Source organism: Strix uralensis, chromosome 8, assembly GCF_047716275.1.
Source record: "Strix uralensis isolate ZFMK-TIS-50842 chromosome 8, bStrUra1, whole genome shotgun sequence".
Classification (NCBI taxonomy): Eukaryota; Metazoa; Chordata; class Aves; order Strigiformes; family Strigidae; genus Strix; species Strix uralensis.
In genome coordinates, this window is record NC_133979.1 from 975,646 (window position 1) to 996,513 (window position 20,868).

The window sequence follows — 20,868 nt, forward strand, 5'->3', positions numbered from 1 at the left end:
CTCCCGCGGGAGGAGGAAGCTCTTGGTGCGAGTTCCAGCCCTGCTGCCTTAAAGCTGTATTTGGCTTTTGGTGAAAGGGTGTTGTGTGTGTGTAAATTTTAATTCCTGATTTTTTTTCAATTAAATTTTGATTCCCAAATTTTGATTTTTAAAGCCAAAGGGGGGAGAGCGATCCCAAAGAGGAATTTTTGGAGGAGATATGGCACCCCAGCACGCTGCCAAAGCACCCGGGGTTTGAGGATGGGGATGAGGGGGGGTCCTGCAAGGCCGGGATGCGGAGGGGCGGGATGGGAGGGGGGGAGGGGGGGATGGATGGATGGACGGCGGGGAGGGAGGCGCGCATCCCTCCGCCGCCGGGCCGGTTGCCAGGGCGACGGCTGCGTGGCAACGGGCTGGCAGCGGGGACCGCCCGCCGCCGCTGCCGCGGCGCGCAGAGCGGGCGCGCTGCCCTCCGCGCTAGATGCTGCGGAAGCCGCCCGGGAGCATCCGCGCTCCGCTGAAACCCACCCACCGCCGGTCCCCGTCAAGGGTGGCCGTTACCGGGAGGCACCTCTTGGCCGCCGTTACCGGGGCTCGGGGGAAACGCGGAGATGGTGCCGCTGGTGCGGAGCGCCGGGGGCTCCCACCAGTGGCCGGCGATCGTGTTCCTCGGCCTCTGCTGGCTCCTAGCCCCCGGGCGACTAGCCGCTCCGGGTGGAGACTACCCCGGGGCGGCCGTGGACAATTTGGTGGTCAGGAAGGGGGACACGGCGGTCCTTAGGTAGGAGGCGAGCGCGGCCGCGATGGGGCGAGCGGGACTGGGGGGGGGGATTGGTGTGCATGGAGAGGGACCCCCCGCCGCCGTCGCGGCCCCGAGAGCGATCGGGGGTTCCCGGTGGAGCCTTCACCGGGAGCCCCCGCTGGCTCTCGGGGCCGAGGCGGTGGCGTGGTCCCCCCGGTGAGAAGTTGCCCCCCAACAGCACCCGGTACCCGCTTCCCCGGGGGGTGGGGGACACACACAGGGGGTGCCGGTTTTCAGTCTGGTGTAGGAAAGGATGGTGCGCTGAGAGAAGTTTGGAAATCGGTTGCCGGGTGAAATGGTGCAGTTTGGGCTTTCCCGAGTCAGTTTTGTTGTGGTTTTCTTTTTTCTTTTTTTTTTTTTTTTTTGAGGGGGGGCTCTGCAGTCCCGGCATCGCTGAGCTGGAACGCGGCGCTGAGGATTACACCCTGCTACAAGTTATTTATTTTATTATTTTTTTTACGTTTTCGCATTGCCCAACGTGAGAAACGAGCCGTTAGGAGATCAGATGCTGCCCGCAGCTCTGTCACGAACGATCCTTGTGCTCCCCGTGTTTATCGTATCTCCTCTTCCGTCCAGTTGACTGGAGCAAAATTTGTTTACCAGTACTCCCACACCATACTTAATCTACTTGAATCCTTCCTGATTTGAGTTCATTAATCTTCTGGCTTGATTTGATTATTCCCCCCCTCCCCGGCTCTAACTTTTCATGCAATTGTACTTTTGTCATGATCTTGCTACAGTTCAAGAAAAACACGTTTTCTCATCATCTGGAATATGATTGCAGTGGGCTGAACCTCCTTCCTCGTGATAAATCCCCGATTTAACCGGCAGTACTTTTAAGCAATAAAGTATCCAGCTGTATTATTTTTTGTTGGGGTGTCACTCGCTCAGGTCTCCAGATTACAAAGTATTTTAGCCGTATGCATTTTTGATGATCCTACAATCTGCTGTGAAATGCTGCATGAGGTATTTTCAGGAGGAATTTGGAATCGTTTCATAGCAAGTCAGCCTGCTTCTGGTGTAGTAGCTACTGAAAATACAGTAGATGTCTATGTAGGGCAGCTGACAAGTATTTTTTATGTATACCTCAATTATACTCTGTATTTTGGCGTGTCCTAAAGTCCTCGTGCTTTCTGTCTGCAGAATTGGAGAACCAAAGGAAATTTTTCTTTAAAAAAGTCTATTTTATTTGTAGTGTTTCAGACTTAAAGGTTGCAGAGAAGGTAACTTGGTAAGTTTGCAGGCAGTTAAGACAGATACTCAGCCAGTACTAAACGTTATTAGGACATAAACAAATCTATGTTTAGCACTACCTTATTAAAAACCTGGAATTGCTCTAAAGGTTACCTCCTGCTGGCTTTCAGCTGGAATCCATTCAGTTTTCTAGGCCTAAGACTGTTTTTGAAACTCCGTGTCTGTGCAGCTGGATAGGTTACATAAATGAAATTAGAGCTTTAAGATTAAAACGTTAGTTTTGTCTCACAAGGGAGGGCGAGTATCTGTTCTGTAAAAAGATGCTTCTAAAGCAGACATTAACATTGCTAGTGAACTCTGGAACAAACCAATTAGGTGGTGAAATAACGTGTGTTACATCTGTTTTTTCATTCTTCTTGCTCTGTGATTAACTTCTTTCATTTCAGATGCCTTTTGTAGGCTCTCTGTCAATTTGGAGTTTATTTTGTTTTCAGCTGATACTGCAACTGGAAAGGGGGAACGTAGGATCACTGTGAGAGAAAACACTTTGAAAAGAGTATGCAGAGGACGGGTAGAGCTGTTTATCTTGAGTCTCTCACAGCACATCGCCACTGAATCTTTTCCCTCACTGGGTATTTGTAGCATAAAGATAGTTCAATATGCATTAGAATAATTGCTATCAGCATCCTAAGTACAGGAAGCTGGCTATTTATCTAAATACAAATTCCAGTGAGCTGGATAAAGCAATTTGGGCATTAGAAAAGGAGGTTTTTTCCCCTTCCAGCTCTGTAGCTGTCTGAATTCAGCTCCTCTCGGTTACTGTACACTGCAGCACCGAAGTTGTCTGTGTGCTGTAGTTGCCAGCCTCTTCGGCAAGATGGCCATCAGCTCCCTTCTACTGGCACGTGTTGATCTGCCTCCCCGCACCAGGCTTCTCCAATTTTGTCTCTTCTTCAGCAACGAGGGCTTCAGAAGTTGCCTCCTTGGTTACAGAGACAGCACTGCGCCTAAAGCATCTAGCATTCCTTTTTTTAATAATTAATGCTAGAATACGGGCACAATTCCCGTGGCCTTGAGTCATTGTTTTCCTGGCTGCGAGAGGCTCAGGGTGATTTATGGGACGCGCGTTGGGGTGGAGGCGTCCCCTCACCCCTGGGTGCTGGGGGAGTGCTCGCTGGGCGCACACCCCACTTCCGTTTCTCAGGGCTTTTATTCAGCTGTGCAGCTTAATTACCTATTGACCTGTGTTTTGAGGTCTGCGAGGAGTGAGAAATAAATGGGATTACCTGCGTCAAACTGAGGATAAACTTTTCCTTGTGAGTCTCATTTTGAGCTAAAATATTAGGGGAGGAAGCACGTATTTCGGTGAATAAGGCAGCAGACTGAGCGAGCCAAGTTCCAGCCTCGGTTCTCGCATTAAGTTTTCATTGTCTTTAGTAAAGATGAGGAATAAAGCCTCCTTTAACTGCTGAGGTTTTCCAGTGAAAGCCTCTAAGTGTCAACACGAGATAAAATAAGTAGTATGGCTCCCTCATTTTGAAATAGTTAATTCATATGACAGCGTAATTAATCAATTTAGCATCAGGTGCATGCAGCGTTTTTCTAGTGCCAGAGGAGCAAAGCTGTGAGCATCACTCCACGCCCACCTGGCTGCTGGGCCAGGCCCCCCTATCACCCCGTGGGGTGTGTGCGCTCCCCATCTTGCCCGCCCGGACCCTGCCGGGATGCTCATGGCCCTCCCCGGGCAGCGGTCCCCAACGCTGGCACGGGGCACAGCACCCTGCGCATCGTGCTCCGGACAGGCAGCGTGCCGAGGACGTCACTTACCACCCCTTCTGGGGCAGAGAACATCTTAGCAACTACTTTTTTTAAAGAAAATATCTCGTTAGCCAAGGTGTTTCTGATGATGAGTTATTTCTGTAGTCTCAATAATTAAAACCTGTTTTCTTCTGCTTGTTTTCAATCAGTGATTAATCCATGCAGTCCCAACACTATTCGTGTCGCTATTTGTTGAAGGAAATTATATCAGTAATGCAGTTGTTCTGTATGGCAATGTAATTTTGGGAAGCCACTTTTTTTCAGAAGTATAATTCTGTCCTGCATCTTTTCTATATTCTTCCCAGGCAACCAGTGAAGATTTAATGAGAACACATGAGGAAGGAGAGAGCAAGTTATAAAAACATTACATTATTAAAAGAATAAATTGCTATGTTGTAAGCTGCTAGAAATACAGGAAACGGTCTGTATTTTCAGAACTGGATTTCTCTAGTGACCCTTTCCAAGACCTCCCATAAGGAGAGGGATCACTGTAGGCTTCCAGCATTTCTGTAACACTGACAGCAGAAGTGGCAATTTTGGGACAGGAGTGTTTTAAGAGAGGTGACAAATGCAGAGCAATCTGCTCGGGGCAGGCATGGGTAACCCCTTTCTTTTCCCTCATGGCTTTCTCTAGCAAGCAAAGTTTCTTATCCTGCATATTATTTTCCTTAAAGCTCATGGATAATAAAAGCTTGTTTACCTGATGGTGCTCTTATGTTGTGTAAGCACAATAAATTAAGTTTCAGAAGTTGACACATTTTTTAAAAAAGCAAAAGATTTTTTTTACCATTTAGAGTAACTTATGAAATATATGCTCTGTAATATATAAAATAAGGTGAATTTTTCACTGCAAAGAGTAACCTCTAGCTGGGATCCTCTGGATCCGGATTCCCAAAGGCTGCCGGTGACGAGCAGGAGCGGTGGAAGCTGTAAAGCAGATAAGCGGGTCTGGTTGTGATTCTGGAGTGGAGGGTGGTGCTTGTCAAACCTGGCAGGGAAAACCAGGGACCAGTTCTAGGCCAGCCTTGCTACAAGGTAGATTGAACTTCATCCATGTGCTTTTGACCACAGTTGTCTCTTCTGGCCATCCCGTGTGAATTTTGTCTGAGGTTTAGGGCAGCCAACAGTCATCTGAGAAGGGTGACTGTAGGAGAAGATCTCTTTTCTTTGTCATAGGTCAGGAGATTTGGGGTTGGTTTTGTTTGTTTGTTTTCTAAATTTGAAATTCTTTGCATGTAGCCTGGCTGCTTCTCTTTCCACCTCGGAGAGTTTCAGGTGCATGTTGTGCGCGGTCACGCGCTCTCTGCCTCAGAGACTTGAGGCAGTTGTCAAACTCTTTGCATGAATCAACAGGTACCGCAGGACGGGCTGTGCTAGGCAGCTGCAGATGAGCACTGCCTGGGGGGATGCTGTACTGGTGTGGTTTTACTGGTAGTAAAGGGTCTGGGGACATGGCAGAGACCTGACCTGAAACACCTTCCACCTCTTGCGGCGGCTGCTTTTAGAGTTACTCAACTTCTTTTCTGTAAGTTTTTCCTCTGGAAGAAGTTGCCATGTGGGGAAGGGGAAGAGCAGCTCCTGGTGTGCCCCGTGTCTCTCGGTGTCCCAGAGCAGCGAGCGTGGCTTCTGCCTCCCCTGAGAGGCACCCAGCCTTCAGCCCGTGCCCCCCGGGGTGGCCAGAGGCTGCAAGGCAGTGTGCCGGGGAAATGCTCTTCCTTCTGCAGCGCTGGGGACTGAGCGCTTCGCCGTGGCTCCCTCGAGCATTGCAGAACTCTCGGTTCTCACCCTCTGTTGGAAAGGACTTTCCCAGCCGTGTGTCGTTGTCTTTGCTTGTATTGGAGGATGGGATGCTCCCAGCTCTCCACCGTGGCGTTCCTCTGAGGAACACTGGTGGTTCAGGAGAGGGGTGTCCACCTGACATTATTTTTCTAAATGAGGTCCCTTTAGGGGTGCCAAATGCAGGGTCTCAGATCAGAGTCAGCTATGGGGATGAACGCTGTTTGGTGGCAGCAGCAGCCAAACCCTCATCTGCTTCTCTGGCATTCAGAACATGCTGGTTTTCAGACCGGACATCCCCTTTCCCAGTAAAGCACATCAGTGCTTCACCATGGGCATGGGGAGTCCTGGCCAAACGAAACCTTCCTGGGACCGTTTCCAGTTCCTGCTTCTGCTTCTCCTGACTCCTGGCACTCAAGAATGAAACGACAGTGTTTTGGCCATCATCATGGATTTTATTTTGTGGGGGCTCCTTGCCAGCACTTCTTGAGCTATGAAGTCTCATGGATTCCCAGATCAATGGTCCTGAGGAACAGCCAGTGCTCCGGTCGCAGCTGCTGAAGGGGCCTGCGTGGCTCGAGCGCCTGTGTCAAGCTGAGGGTCGAGCAGGCTTTGACTCCAAAACTGTTCAGGTCCTCGGGGGATGTAGGTGTCTAATTCATCTTTAAATTGCTGAGGGGGGTTAGAGACTTTTGGGGATTGGGACTTACTTGCCAGTTTTGCTTTCTCTTCCAAGAAGAGCTGCCCTTTGTAGCCAACAGCCTTTGCCAAGGGAGCAACAGTGGTCGTGGAAAGCCGATAACACATCTGCCAAATGTTCTCCGTCTGTTGTCATTTGTATTACTGAGAATTGGGCATTTGGAATGAAAGTTTTGCAGTATGACTAGCAGGAGAATGTCAACTGTATACGGCATGTATAAATTTTAAGATACTCTATATTTCAGCATTACAGCCCCTCTGAGGGGTGTCCACATGCCAGTGTTGGATACCGTTGAGTGCACCCATATATAAATGCAGACATGTCTATGGGGGGGACGAGTGGTGTGATAAATACAAAAATTTTCTTTATGATTTTAAAAGGTACGTTTCTTGACTTCCATACTCTTTTGGTATTCTTGTGCAGTTCAGGATCATAAATTATTTGGCTATGGGAAGCTTTGTTCCTATCTCTCTGAAATGTGACTGTGGTACATGTAGACATATGTGCACACTCCCCCATAAAATGAAGTTGTTGTTTGGGTAAGACTTTCACGTTCCACATCCCTGCCAATTATTAAACAAGCACATTATGGCGCTTGCCTCTTGTCTGTGCAGTAATAATAAATAAATTCAGAGTAAATTAAAATAATTTATCATTTTAAACGATTGTGAATGTTTTAGATGTTATGCAGGGGAACTAACAAAACAAGGAATCAGTAAGGAATGAAAAACAGAATTTGTTCCAAAGGGCTGTTCTGTTGAGGAAAAAACAGAGACTTAAATTACTTTCTTCTTGTCATCTTGCATAAGAGTTGACTGTAGCTGATATCCCAGGGAAACAAGTCTCGGGGGTTCAGGCTGACTTGTTTCACAGGCCAATCAGCGACACGCAGTACTGGCTTACCACTGTCTCTCCTGGCAGAAATTTGACCCAACGCTGTGCTTGGAAACTAAAATCTGTGCTGCAGTCGGCTCAAGGAATCAATTTGGAGACATTTCAGCTCTTTTCGAGACTTGCAGAGGTGGATGGGTACAGCATGGCTTGCACTCCTCTGATGAAGGCTGGCAGGTCCCAGGCACAGACTGGCAAGTCCTGGCTTGGCCAGGCGGGCTCGGGGAGCGCTCACGCACTGACAGGCATTGCCCATGTTGTTCCTTCTCCCTGGCGTGGTCTTAGCCCGTGCCAACTGCCAGTCCTGCACACGTTATACAATGTTTTAATATATACTTATACTTTTAATGTATATTAAAATATATTTCTCCATAACGGGACTGTCGCTCTTTGTGGTAAGGCAATGAGAAGAGTGAAATAGGTGATGCACAGCATCCTCCCTGCTGCTCCAGCCGTCCCTTTGGATACCCCGCACAGGGCGAGGAGCAGCTCGGCCTGAGAAGGAACGGGATTTTTTTCTGAACTAAAGTGGTTCAGGCCAGCAGCTGAGTGAAGGTGGGGATGGGTTAATCTGTCTGGCCACAGCTCTGGATAAAGTCGGTGAGGTTTTGCAGGTGGCAGCGGTGGCTGTGGACTCGCCTGCAATGAGGTAACGCTGCACTAATCGATCAGGTAATTGATCGTATCCATCCGCAGGCTGCTGGTACCAGAGCTGACACCTCCCTCACCCCGCTTTATCTGCGAGTCAAAATGACCTGCAAAGATAAGGCTGGAAGACAAACCTTTGTCTCTCCAGGAGAATGCCGTTCCTCACGGGCAACACGGGGAGAAATGTTTGTTCAATTCCCCTCTGCTAAGGCACGGCCTGTTGGGAGAGGTAGCGGGTTCAGTCCTCTTCAGGTCTGGCTCTCCTTCAGCCTTTGACAGAGATGATCAGTACAGAATCCATGTACTTGAGAGAACAGAGAGGTCCCACTTGGAAGCAGGGGAAGGAACTCTTCAAATGTGCAAAATTTCCATTTGCCCCAACTCAACCCAGACGTCAGTGCAAGGTTCATGCTAACTCAACGTGTATACTTGAGCTTGTGATCGTCGGGGCAGTCTCTCCTCTGCCTCTTGTTGGTGGTTGTGCCTCCAGCACGCTGTTAGTGTGGTGTGGCCATCCTGAGCCGTCACCGCTGAGCCAGCTCTGGGGCAAAGACCGTGTGGTGAGACCACGGTGACCTTTGGGGCCGAACGGCTGCTGGGTACCGGGTGTGCCATCACACCCCATGGGCACGTGGCAGGGCACGGCCCAAGCAGACTCTGGCTCTGTGAGCTGGCCAGGGTTGCTCTGCTGTTCTGCACAGGCGTCCCCAGTCCCGCTCACCTTTATCCCACCGTATCAGAAATGATCAGGTTATCTCCTTTGTACTTTTTCAACTTAGCAGAAAAAATATTTCTTCCTCTACTGGATGCACAGTTTTTTTCCAAACATTACAGCTGCCAGAGATCCCAGAGCAGCCTGGATTCATTAGTGCACCTGCATTTGCATATAGGTGGATATGTAAAATAGGCCCAATAAAATATTCAGCCGTCCCAGTTGTGGTTGCTGGTGCTCCTTCTGTGGTCCTGCCCTGATACGTAGCGGTACGTGGAGCCGTGGGGGTCTGCTGTAGCTTCGCTGTAGCTCTGGTCAGGCGCGGCCTATCACAGCACTGGTGGAGGTTTGGTGGTGACTTGCACACAAGAACGGCTCACCAGTGAGTTCAACTCAAGTTTTGATTTTTATACCTGTAAAACTGTTAAAAAAATAGAAAATGAAATAGAACATGCTCCGTTTTAAAACAAAAAACCAGTCAATCTATTTTAAAAGATTTTCCCTTGGCAACGGCAGACAATCTGGTGGTCAGACAGCCAAATAGCTATCATTAGTCATGCATAATTAAAACAAAGAGAGTATCCAACTGTTAGCAGTAACAGTTTTGTCTTGGAAAAAATCTCATTAGCATACAATACTTCTTGCAGAAATCTCCAGTAGTTTTTCTCATGCAAATGTCAATGTAAATGAAGGAAATTCTCTATGTTTATATATATATGCTGTATTCTTTTCTATACATATGTAAATGTACAGGAATATGATAACTGTCCAGTTTAGCATCTGTGATATTCCTGCTAAATTTATGTAATGGAAGTCTGTCAAAAGTAGGCAGGAACCTTATTCTCTCTACAAAACATAGGCATGCATAATTTACTGTACAGTTGTATGCCTTTGATATTTCACCAGCTTCATGTTAAAATTTTTTTTAAAACTGAATATAATTCACCATCATAAAGCAGCACTGGAGACTGAAGGCCTCCCTTTCTGACCACCCAGTTTTCACTTGACGTGAATGCTCCTGTTAAATTTATTGCGGGTATGAAGAAGACGATGCAGACCTTTGCCCTTTATTTCCTCGGGAAGGGCTGACTGACAGGCCCGGTGCATTGTGCTGCGCGACCGTTCGGGCTGGCTTTGGACGCCGTTAGGTACGGAGGAGATCTGTTTCTTTAGAGCATGGTCCCGGTGAGGAGCTCCAGAGCTGCCAACATGGGTGGCATGGTCCTGCCGTCAGCAGAGAGCCGAGAGGCTGGCGGGTGGGTTAGTGGTAGGAACTGGTGGGAAGCAGGACCAGGTAAGGACCAGTTAAAGAAGAAAACAAGGCTTTGAAACCACACTCCCACTTCTTACTAATTGGAGAGGGGTGCATCAGTAAACCCCAGGTCTAGAGGCGCGCTGTAGCTTTGCTACCAGCTACAGATTTAGTTTACTTATTAATTAAGCAAGAATGACATGGAGGACAGTTCTCTCCAAGGCAACGTGATTGAAGAAGGGAGGTTTCAAGGGAAGGTCTGGTTGATTTAGCGTGGTTCAGGTGTATGTGACCATGCCAAATGCACCAGTGGTTACATCCCACCTGGCCCAGCAGCAAACGGCCCCCAGCACCTCGGGGAGGCTGGGCTGGGTGTGGCGGAAGGACCTGCCCTGCCCCACTGTGCCCATGGGCCCTCGCTGCCACCCAGGAGCATGCCCAGGGCCCGAGGAAGCTGGTGATTTGGTGTATTTATGTTATTATGTCTCTGATATGCGGTGAAAAAGGGTACTTCATCCATCCGCCTTGTAGCTAGCAACGTACAGGAAAATCATTACTGTTTCTTCAGCACGCTATTTGAATTTCTGACTAAAATAATATATATATAGGCGCACATATGTATTTTTTTATAGGCTTAGTGCTGTGTTTTTTTTTATGAAAGCTGTTCATTCTATATAGAAGACGTAGCACTTGTAGAAGAACATTTAAAATAGAACGCTCTCGTTGCTCCAGCGCGCTGGCCGTGCCTCCTCAGCGGTGCCTTTGCTGCCTGCCCCGGGAAGGAGCTTCCTTCGGGTTTGGTTGTGGCTGCACAGCCCCCGCGGGAAAGCGATGCTCCTGTTGGTTGCTCCAGCAGCCTCTGCGTGATGGTGAGGGTAGATGCCATGTGAAAACAGGGAAGTGTTGCAGAAGAAATTGTTTTGTGCTGCTGGGGAACAAAAAATTTGCTGGAGTAAATGAAGTGGTATTTTACTAAACCATTTTCCCCCTTCTTTTTCCTCTCTGCTTGGCCATGCTGGTTGCCTGGAACTTTCTCTTCCACTTGTCTTTCTACCCTGTTGTAAAAAAGATGGTCCGTGTGCCAGTTGGCTTTGTATGTGGAAGAATAAAGCTCATTGGGACAGCAAAGTGTATTTAAAGCCTGAGCAGGTAGTCCGGTACAACCCTTGTGTGAAAACTCCAATAACTTTTTTATCGGGTTTTAATAAACTACCAGCTGAAGTGCTGAAATATCTGTGAAGAGGTTTTGCTTCCATTTTACTAGCTCTGGGTTTTAATAACACCAGTGGAAGTTTGCAGAGACAACACGTTGGAGCGCTTCATTCACTCGGGATCAGGAGCACAAGAACAAGCAGTGCGGGCTTGTTCTCTGCAATTTTTGCTTTGTTTTAATCCAGGACAGTTTACTCTCTTCTCTGAAAGTAAGAGAGCTGGTAGCAGCAGAAGCACTCTCAGGGAGGGTGCACCCACCCAAGGGGTAATTGGCCCGAAGCAGCCAGTCCCTGGGTGCTGGTCTGAACTTGGGGGCAGCCCCTTCAGGGAGCCAGAAGAAGAGCAACAGCCTTCAAAAACAGTGCAGAGCATTTTTAATTCTTGGGCCCTGCTCAGGGTGGGCGGGTGCCAACCATGGGTGGCTGGGCAGATGCAGGGTGCGGCATCCTGGGGGCTGCCCAGCGCCCACATTTGCAGATGCAGGGCTGTGCCCCAGCACCAAAAATGTTGCCCTGGGCACTTGCCTCCTCTGGTCATTTTGGTACATGCGTCCAGAATGTTAGCCTGGACTCTAAACATTCATCAGCGGCGTAGTCATGGTGCATGAAGTCTTGAAGGACTCTGGTCTGGGGCATTCAGCTGGGTGACTGGTCTCTGAGTCTTCTGATATTTCTTGATGGTCTCTTGCTGGCCTGGAGAGCTTGTCCTGGCTGTGAGTTATCAGCTGGTGGGGACTCCTGCCAAAGGTGAAACTCGGTGTAAAATGTGTAGTGTGTGCTCATGAGGCAGTGCTGGTGAGAGCAGGGTGCGAGGAGCTGACTGGGACCCAGCCTTCGGGGGAGATGGCACTTCCGTGGGCTGGCTTCCTGATATCGAAGTGCCAATTTACTCCTTTAGAATTATCAGAAAGAAGTTTAATGGGGGAGAGTGTAACTGAACGTGTTATGTTTGCCTGTTCTTTGTGACTGTGATGCTCCCCACTAGAAATGTTCAACTTGACACAGGAGCTCCAGACATAACCTTAGCTTTCAGTAAATTGTGGTGTCGCTTAATTTTAAAATAGAGCTGTAAATGCATGATGGAAAAATGGAAACGTTAAATGTTGCAGCCAGTACTTTTGGTAAGTGGTACATTGCAGTCTTGGAATAAACACATTTTATGTTTGTGACACAGTTCAAAATAAACTGTGTATTATTGCCAATGTGATTTAATATCAGATCAAATTCTCTGTATCATGGGTTATAGAAAAACTGGTCGGAAGCTCCTGTGGTCAGTCATGGGTGTGAGGGCTGGGCAGGGTGCCTGTGTGTGTGCAGGGAGCGAGGTCTGCACTAAGGGCAGTCCTGGGCTCGCTAACGAATGGGAATTGTTGTCACAGCTGCATGCCGTGGTTTGGAACCACGGCACTTGCCTCAGCCCCTTCCCAGCGAGGGACTGGGATGGTTAATGCCTCCACAGTTGCTGCTTCTGCTTCTCTACCCCAGACCTGCCAACGCAGAGACTCCTCTGAGAGACCGTGTGTCCAAGATGCGTCTCCTGAGCCCGCGATGCATCGCCCAGCCAGTGTCCTGGCTCGGTGTCCTTCACATCAGTGGTACCTGGCTCGTGGAATGGGCTCACAGGTTCTCTGGTGAGAATTCGGAAAGGTACAGGTGAAGCAGACTGTGAAGTCTAAATTAATGGGCTGTACTGCACTGAAGACTCTGGCAAGATGTGGAAGTGCTAATTTTCTCCAAATTGATTGAATAAAGGTCAAGAACTTCTTCCTGCCAGTGGGGGAGAGGAGGAGAATAACGCCCATGCCATGACCTGTGGGAGCACGAAGGAGAACAGCAGAGCTTTGGTGCCTCAGAGGAAGGGTGAAAGGATGGATAATTTTCCATACAGGCTTTCTGCTAGTTCCAGGAAACCCAGAATGGAATGAGGACGGCAGAAGTCAGCGGTTGCACCGAGCTGTTGGGTGATGCACTGTGGGGCGATGGCAGCCCGCGGGGCTCTGCTCCGTCTGGACCGCAGAGTGCACGTGGAAGTGTTGGCTTCTGCCAGCATGTTGTCCCTCAACAACCGCTGCAAGAGCTGGAACAGCCTTTTTGTACCCTGTGCTTGGTGGCAGGACTGGTGCTTTGATGCTGAGGGGAGAACGTGGCGTTTAACCAAAGATAAACATTTAAGTAACACAGCTTTCAAAGAGTTTGTTCGATTTTTTTTTTTTTTTTTTTTTTTAAATTCTAGAAGTTGTGTTGACTCATCTTTGTGTCAGTCCCTCAAACCATGCTTGTATAAGCATTTCCTAATGATTTTTTGGTTTCTTGCGTATAAGTGAAGGTAAAGTTAAGGGGTACAAGAAGACTTGCTCTACCACATTTTTAGATTGATAAAATGGTTTTAGCTTAATTATAACAGAAATTGGGAAATGGTCCTAAAAGAGGTTGAACAGTGTCACCGCACTTTGAAATAAATTACAGGTGAAGTTGTCCCAGACTTTGAATGCTTAAAGACTTTAGGAGATTGAATGCAAGTCTCGGTGAAATCCCCAAATAATTTGATATCCTGAGCTGAGGCAATAATAAGTTTCCAAAGGTGGCGAGAGGAATGGATGTCTTGGCAAAAATAAACAGATAAATAAGAGCGCTGTCTTCTGTGTTTGTCGACTGTGTCACAAAATCTGAAAGGCTGAGGTCTTTTCTGCAAGATAAATGAATCCAGCTTTATTGAAAGCATGGTTTCAAATAGGTAACTGTATCGGATCTAAAAGCAATTATTTCAGTTACTCTGTTCCTAACCATCATAATACAGCAGTTTTTAATGAGGGATTTGGACCAGATGAACTAAATTAGTTAAAAAATGAGCACAGCTGTATATGAAGGTCTCAGAAAGGACTTAGATTATTAAATTAACTTATTTTAGGATCTGTGCTTATGAAGTATTGAGTTAGCTTAGTTGTGTACTTTAATAGATGTGATGAAAAATGTCATACCAGTGGGAGTTAAAAATGCAGTCTTTTGCAGGTATTGTGTTGCTTACAGAATGAAATAGTACATAATAATGCAGTAGTTAAAGCATTTATTTGTATAATATTAATACTAAATGTTTTTGCTTATAAATTTACTATGGTGTTACAATATTTACAAAATTATAGGTTAATTCACTAGAAGTATCTATACATTTATCTTGATGTGTTATGTCACAATTATCTTGAATTTGTCGTAGGAATTAAATCAGTAAACTGGCAAAATCATGTACTTTCAATCTTGCACAGAGAGAAGTGTTGGAGTGTTTCACTGTCTAGCTGCTACTTTAGGTTGTCTTGATAGGTTAAATTGTGTTGCAGCACTCAAGGTACCCACCTTTTATGACTGGACTCACCAGACCACTTCTAACTAACTTCCAATCACATTCCCACTCAGTGGAGTAATTCTCTTATAATTCTTATTCAAGACAGTTATTAAGTACATCTAAAATAAAATATTAAAAATGTCATTGAAATGCTAATATAAACAGTAAAAAAAGACTGGTTAGTCTAAAGTTTTCTTTCGGGTATTAAGGGTCTCGCATATCACAGTTTTTGTTTTATGATGTGTAAATAGATTTTTAGGTGCGGTGGGCAGTGGTTGTAGGAAGCCACTGTGACCTTCAAAATCTTTTAAGTGTGCTGTAAGAACCTGTGACAGCTAACTTGCATAGCTCTGCTATAGAAATTATCAGTATGTTCCTCTCTACAAAGAAAATCCCAACCTTTACTACAGAAGTTACTTCAATTCTTCAGGATTTTTTTTTTTTGTAAGGGATTTTAGCGTGTAAATTTACATAATAGCTTGAGAAACTGTCCAAATAATCCTGAAAAATTCCTCAGAAGATGTTGGTGTGTTGAATCACACCATGCCCCGTTAACTCTGGGAGTCCTTTGAGGCTGTTTCTGGAGAAAGAGGGGCCACGAAGTAAACTGTTGGGTTGACAATTCAACCAGAAATCGGACGATTAGCATCCTGTCCCAACCTGTACAAGACTATCACCCTCTAGCATTTTAGAAACACACACTGCTTATTAGAAAAAACTGAAAATTTATCTACTAGTAAGACATTTACCTAGCGCTTGCCCAGTCTTTCATAGAGAGGGGCTGTTTGTTCTTGTTTTATTCATTAACCTTGCAGCTAAAGAACTGCTGGGCTGGGGATACGGAGTGAGGGGCTGGAGTGGCTCCAGGCAGGAGACGCCCAGCAGCACCAGGTCCAGTTGCTGCAGGGACCCGCAGCCCTTCTCCTGGGTGGGCAAGTTGGGGCCAGGTCAAATGTTGTAGTTGTTTCTGGAAAATTACTCAATCAAAATTAAATCCAAGTTACTCAAATATTTCACGTCCTCTGTGTAAAGCAATGTCTCCTGATTTCTATAGAATCCTAGAATGGTTTGGGTTGGAAGGGACTTTAAATGTCATCCAGTTCCACCCCCCCTGCCCCGGGCAGGGACACTTTCCACTAGCCCAGGTTGCCCAAAGCCCTGTCCAACCTGGCCTTGAACCCTTCCAGGGAGGGGGCAGCCACAGCTTCTCTGGGCAACCTGTGCCAGGGCCTCACCCCCCTCACAGGGAAGAATACAGAATTGTAGAAAGATTGTCTGAAAGATTTTCTGTTACTAGATAGCTCTGTTTACTTTCTGCAGTACTGGTGTATGAGATGATTTTGTGTATATTTAGTCTTTTTTAAAAAAGACATTTGTGTCATTTCAGGGAAGGGATCAAAACAACATCTTCCAACTCACAGCGGGGGTCCAGCTGCTTCTTGTCCCACCATCAAGATTGGGTTGCAGGTTCTGCTTTTGACAGAACTTTGATTCTCTGCCTGGCAGATAAAAAGAAGGGCACATATAGCCAAAAATAATATTTACCAATAAATAATCAATCCACCAGCTATATTAAGTACTTTGGAAAGAGTAAGTCCCCACTGCTGTGACAGATACCAGGTTTATGGTGACCGGGGTAGGCCGTACCTGCTGGGGCAGGGCACTGGGGTGGTCCTTCCCTCCTCCTCTGCGGGTCCATCACCAACACCAACCTTGACCGCCCCAGCCTGCGGCAACGATGGGCAAGAGGGTCCTGGGGCTTCCACCCGGACCCCCAGCAGCATCCCATCCCATCCAGCACACACCAGCAAAGCCCCATTGGAGAAACCACATGTACGGGTTCCAGGGTCAGGAAAAGCAAGCAGTCTTTGATATATTGTTCTCCATCCTTGGTGAACTTTTGCTTTTCTGTCTGTGACCTGTGAAGAAGTGCATAGCAGGATGAAAATCCGGTGAGAGGAGGGGAGATGATGGGCACATGACCAGTGGTGAAGGAATAGGTCACTAATTCACAGGTGTGAAGCTCTGGTCACATTTAAAAGAGACCAGGTGATGAGTAAATATGTTATGAAAGTGGCCTAATTATGATGAGCAATTTTCCCCCTGGCTGGAACACTGGACTAGAAAATTGTGCTAGAGTTTTCATTCTGAGATGATTAAATAGCAGAGGAAGAGAGAATGAAATATATCTTTTTGTCCCAACTATTTATTTTTTTTAGTAGTCTTGCATATTGGATGGAAATTAGTTTAAAATTAGTTTAATTAATTGCATTTAATTTGTGACTATTTTTTTACCTGCATAATTACCTTCTTTATGTTACATTTCTGGTTGTATGAAGGTGTATGTGCTAAAGATAAAACACAGCAAATTGAATTCAGATAATCTGGTCATTTGGAGCAGGCTGCAGCTCGGGGTGCCCCAGGCTGGGGGGGGACGCACTGGGCTGAGCCTCCCACGGGACCTTCTGAGGAGCCACGAGCTGCCTCTTGCACTCCAGTGATAGCAGAAGGTGGGGGGATTAGCACAAAGCAAAGCGGGGAGAAATTTTCCTTATAATCCTCAAGAAGAGGCAGAGCGGTCGATGCTGTCTGCAGTGAGGGTGGAGGAAGAGGAGCGAGGCATCGTGAGCGCCCCCGAGCCTGTACGTGAGTAGCTACGAAACACCAAAACTGTTCAAAATTTAAAATTAAACTTGGGGCGCAGGTGTGGAGAAGATCCGCGAGTCTTTAGCATACGGCAGTTCTCAGATTTTATTTTTTTTTCATATAGAGCTGCATGCTCTTGTCAGAGGATGATGACACCTGCCCCTCTCACCCAGAGGGAGTGTGGTGAAAGCCAGGGGGGTGCCGGTGGCCGCCACAGGCAGCCTGGAGGGGTCCAGCCCCCGCCTGTGGTGACAGTCCCATGACCTTGGATACGCTCAGGGTGCTGTGATCATTTCCTGCAAATTGCAGAATCGTTTGGGGATTTTTTTTCCTCTTTCATGTATTAAATCCAAGAATCTGACCATGGTGGGTTTGTTTTTTGGGTTTTTTTGGTGGGGTTTTTTTTTTTTGTTTGTTTGTTTTTGTCCCTGTAACACATTTGTGATTCCTTCATACTGATTTTATCAATGGGTAATGGATTTAAAATGCATCTCAGTTTGGAGGTGTAAAGAGCACTTTCTGTGACATTCATCTCATTGAGTGCAGTAGTTTTGTGTAAATATTTCAAGTTAACATGCGTTCTTTGATAAATACCAATAAGACTTGAGTGGTAATACAAATAACTAATATCTTAGGCTGCCTGGCCTTTCTAAAGATAGGTAACGGGCATAGCAGCGTAGTTTTACTACCTGCAGGTTGCTTTTTCCTGTACCTGTGGCCTTCTCTCCCCAGCAGTAGTTCACTTTTCCCTCCCTACCATCTACTTCAGCGTTAATGTTTACTGCAATGAAGCTATTCATGCCCAGGGAACACATTATTCTGTTTATGAAAATAGTAATAGCCCTGAACTCTGCATGTGTATTTGGGACTTAATTTGAATAACTCTTGAAACATCACATTTCCAATGGACTATGCTGATTCCTGCTTTTTTTTTTGGTATTAGCTAGGTAAAGTGAACAGTGAAGGAGAATATTTTATATAACAAAATTTATTTTTAATTCAAACATGATTTTTAATTAATGTTTTAATTCAAACATGATACTTCTGGAATGACCGCCTTGAAAAGCGTACTTTTGAATATCTTAGACACATCCAAGTACATTTTCTTTTTACAAGATGAACTAAGTGAAGGCTCAGAAGGAATATTGTTTTGAAATGTTCATGAAAATAATGCTTGTGTAGAAAAGTGGAATATACCGTTAAGGATGGTTCAGTGCATTTATCTCTGGGACGTGAGGAAGTCGTAACTCACAGAAGAGCCAAGTCAGTGCAGGAGCTCAGACTCTCAAGGGCTAAGTGGGAGGAGATACTTGGATAGTCATTGTCCATGGGGTATTTTGACGTCAAATGTATGGACAGTTGACCTGCTGCTTATAGCTACGATAAACCGTGAGGAGAATCTACTATGTCGCTAAGATTACAGCTCATGATAAAATATTTTTGGGATGCAATGTTTAGAATTGTAAGTGCATAAACGAAAACCAACCACCAAACAAAACAGGCATAAAGCTTCAGGTGTTCACTAAATACAAGTATGTTTGAAATTCCTCTGACTCTTTGGGGAGGCAGGGGGAAGTGGAATAAGCTTAGCTTCTTAGCATTTTTTGCAAACCTTTTGAATTCTTAGATGGAAGATAATACATTGTATGTAATAGTACAAAGTAATATTCTTTTTCGTAGTAGCAAATATGTGCAGTGTTTACTGTTGATCAAAGTTTGTTACCTAGAATATAGTTTCTGTGCAAATATTTGCTGTCTTTGGCGAGGACTTGACACATTATTCATAAGTTAGAAGCAGATAAATTACAATATCCAAAGCACATCTGTTAGTGAAAAGTTTGACTGGGTGCAGAAGAGCAATACAAATATATTCATAGCAGAATAAAGGATTCTTTTTTCTATTTAATAATACTAATTTGACTACATATGTATGCTGTTTAATAATATACATTTATATCTGTGTGGTGGCAGAATCAAGAATGTTCTTTCTTTTCCTTCATCTGGATGAGAATCAGTAATCTTCATCTAGAGTAACAACAGGAATTCAGCACGCTGATTATTGAAGTTGTCAACCCTTTTATGAAGTTACAGCATCTTGTGCATCAGTTAGCGTAATCAGCTGATAATAAAGAGCACCACTCAATTAACAAATAAGTGCTGTTGGCAGTACTGAAGTATAATTTTGGCCATTTTTAATAGGTGATGCCTTTGTAGGGCCGGTTGTAGTTATTAGAAGATAATAAGTCTTGGGAAGGAACGGTATCAGGGATGTGCAGCTTGAGCGGGCGATTCAAGGCCGACTCTTGCCGAGCGCCCGGCGGCAGCGGGTGCCCTGAGGCGGCTGGGAGCCAGCCCGGGAGCTGCTGGTGAAAGGTGTGATGCTGGGGGGGCCTTTTCCTCCATACAACTTCATTTCCTGAAGAAAGGGACATTTCCTGCGTTTGTCTTCCTCTGAGAATCATGTGCTTATGTAATTTTTTTTATTTGGTTGGGGGCAGGGCAGTGTTTGCTTTTTTTGTTGTTGTTGTTTTTTGGTTTGTTTGCTCGGGTTATTTTTGTTCTGTCACCAGCGTATAATATTGCAGATTAAGAGTTATTTTCTGAAAATATATCCTATAGTGACCCCCTGCCCCCAGCAGACTGATGTGGACTTTCTCTTTCTAGCAAAGCTTTACAATATCATAATTATGAATCTGGTACAGGGGGAGCTGTACTTTTTAGCATTCATCTGTCTTTAACAAAAAGTAGATAGTTCCTGTAATGGTTCCAAAACCATTTTCACTAGCAAAGAAGTTCTTTAAATAGTACTTACTGAGTGAAGTTGCTAATTTGCATGATAGCTTGATTAAATGTAACCTTGTTCCGCACTTAATTTATTTTGAAACTGTCCAACTTTTTCATTCCATCCTATTAATTTTAAATTAGTAGACTAGCTTGATTAGATTATTTAAGAAAAAAGGTAGTTTTATTATCTTCATTTGTGTAAGTTCAAATCCATACTGTAATCATCTGAAAGTGGTTATAAATAACAAAACTGTTTGCACTGGCATAAAGATCTATTGAACTGTTAGTGTGATGCATAGTGAAATGAAGAATTAGGTCTTTTAATGATCTTTAACTTCAGCAGAAGTTGGGTTGCAAATTTGGCTCCATATTACAGTATGTATTCCTGAGTATGTGGTTTTGGGGAGAAATGAGCCTGAAAAGAAAATATTTAAGAGTTGCGGCCCACAGCTCCATGTCCCAGTGGAGAGCAGTGACGAGTGGTGTCCTCAGGGGTCAGGGTTGGGACCAGCACTGTTTAACGTCTTTGTTGGGGACATGGACGGTGGGATCGAGGCACCCTCAGCAAGTTCCCACCGACACCGAGCTGTGTGGTGTGATGGAGGAGAGGGAGGGAAGGATCCATCCAGAGGGACCTGGGCAGGCTGGAGAGGTGGGACGGGCAAACCTCATGGAGTTCAACAAGGCCAAGGGTAAGGTCCTGCCCATGGGTCGGGGCAATCCCCAGCACAAATCCAGGCTGGGCGAGGAGGGGATGGAGAGCAGCCCCAAGGAGAAGGACTTGGGGGGATTGGGGGGTGGAAAACTGAGTGTGAGCCAGAAATGTGTGCTGGCAGCCCAGAAAGCCACCCGTGTGCTGGACTGCACCCAGAGCAGTGTGGGCAGCAGGGCGAGGGGGGGATTCTCCCCCTCTGCTCCGCTCTCGGGAGACCCCCCTGCAGTGCTGGGTCCAGCTCTGGGGCCACCAACAGCAGAAGGACACGGACCTACTCGATCCATTATGGGTTATTCCTTAAATCCATACTAAAATTGTTTTGATTATTCATTAACTATATTAAAGGCTTTTAAAAAACTGTCTTTTAGCAATACCTTGAAAATAATCCAAGTGCCATGGGAGC

At 45.9% G+C, this 20,868-nt stretch overlaps 1 protein-coding gene across 1 annotated transcript in view; it reads left to right on the plus strand.

Moving 5' to 3' along the window:
• The first annotated feature begins 399 nt into the window (after positions 1 to 399).
• The window catches only part of NEGR1 (neuronal growth regulator 1), a 290,225-nt gene continuing 269,756 nt past the window's right edge, over positions 400 to 20,868 (plus strand). Inside the window, exon 1 of the mRNA XM_074875772.1 lies at positions 400 to 760. Within this exon, the coding sequence (XP_074731873.1) occupies positions 591 to 760 (170 nt within the window). The 5' untranslated portion in view covers positions 400 to 590. The remainder of the gene's footprint in view (positions 761 to 20,868) is intronic.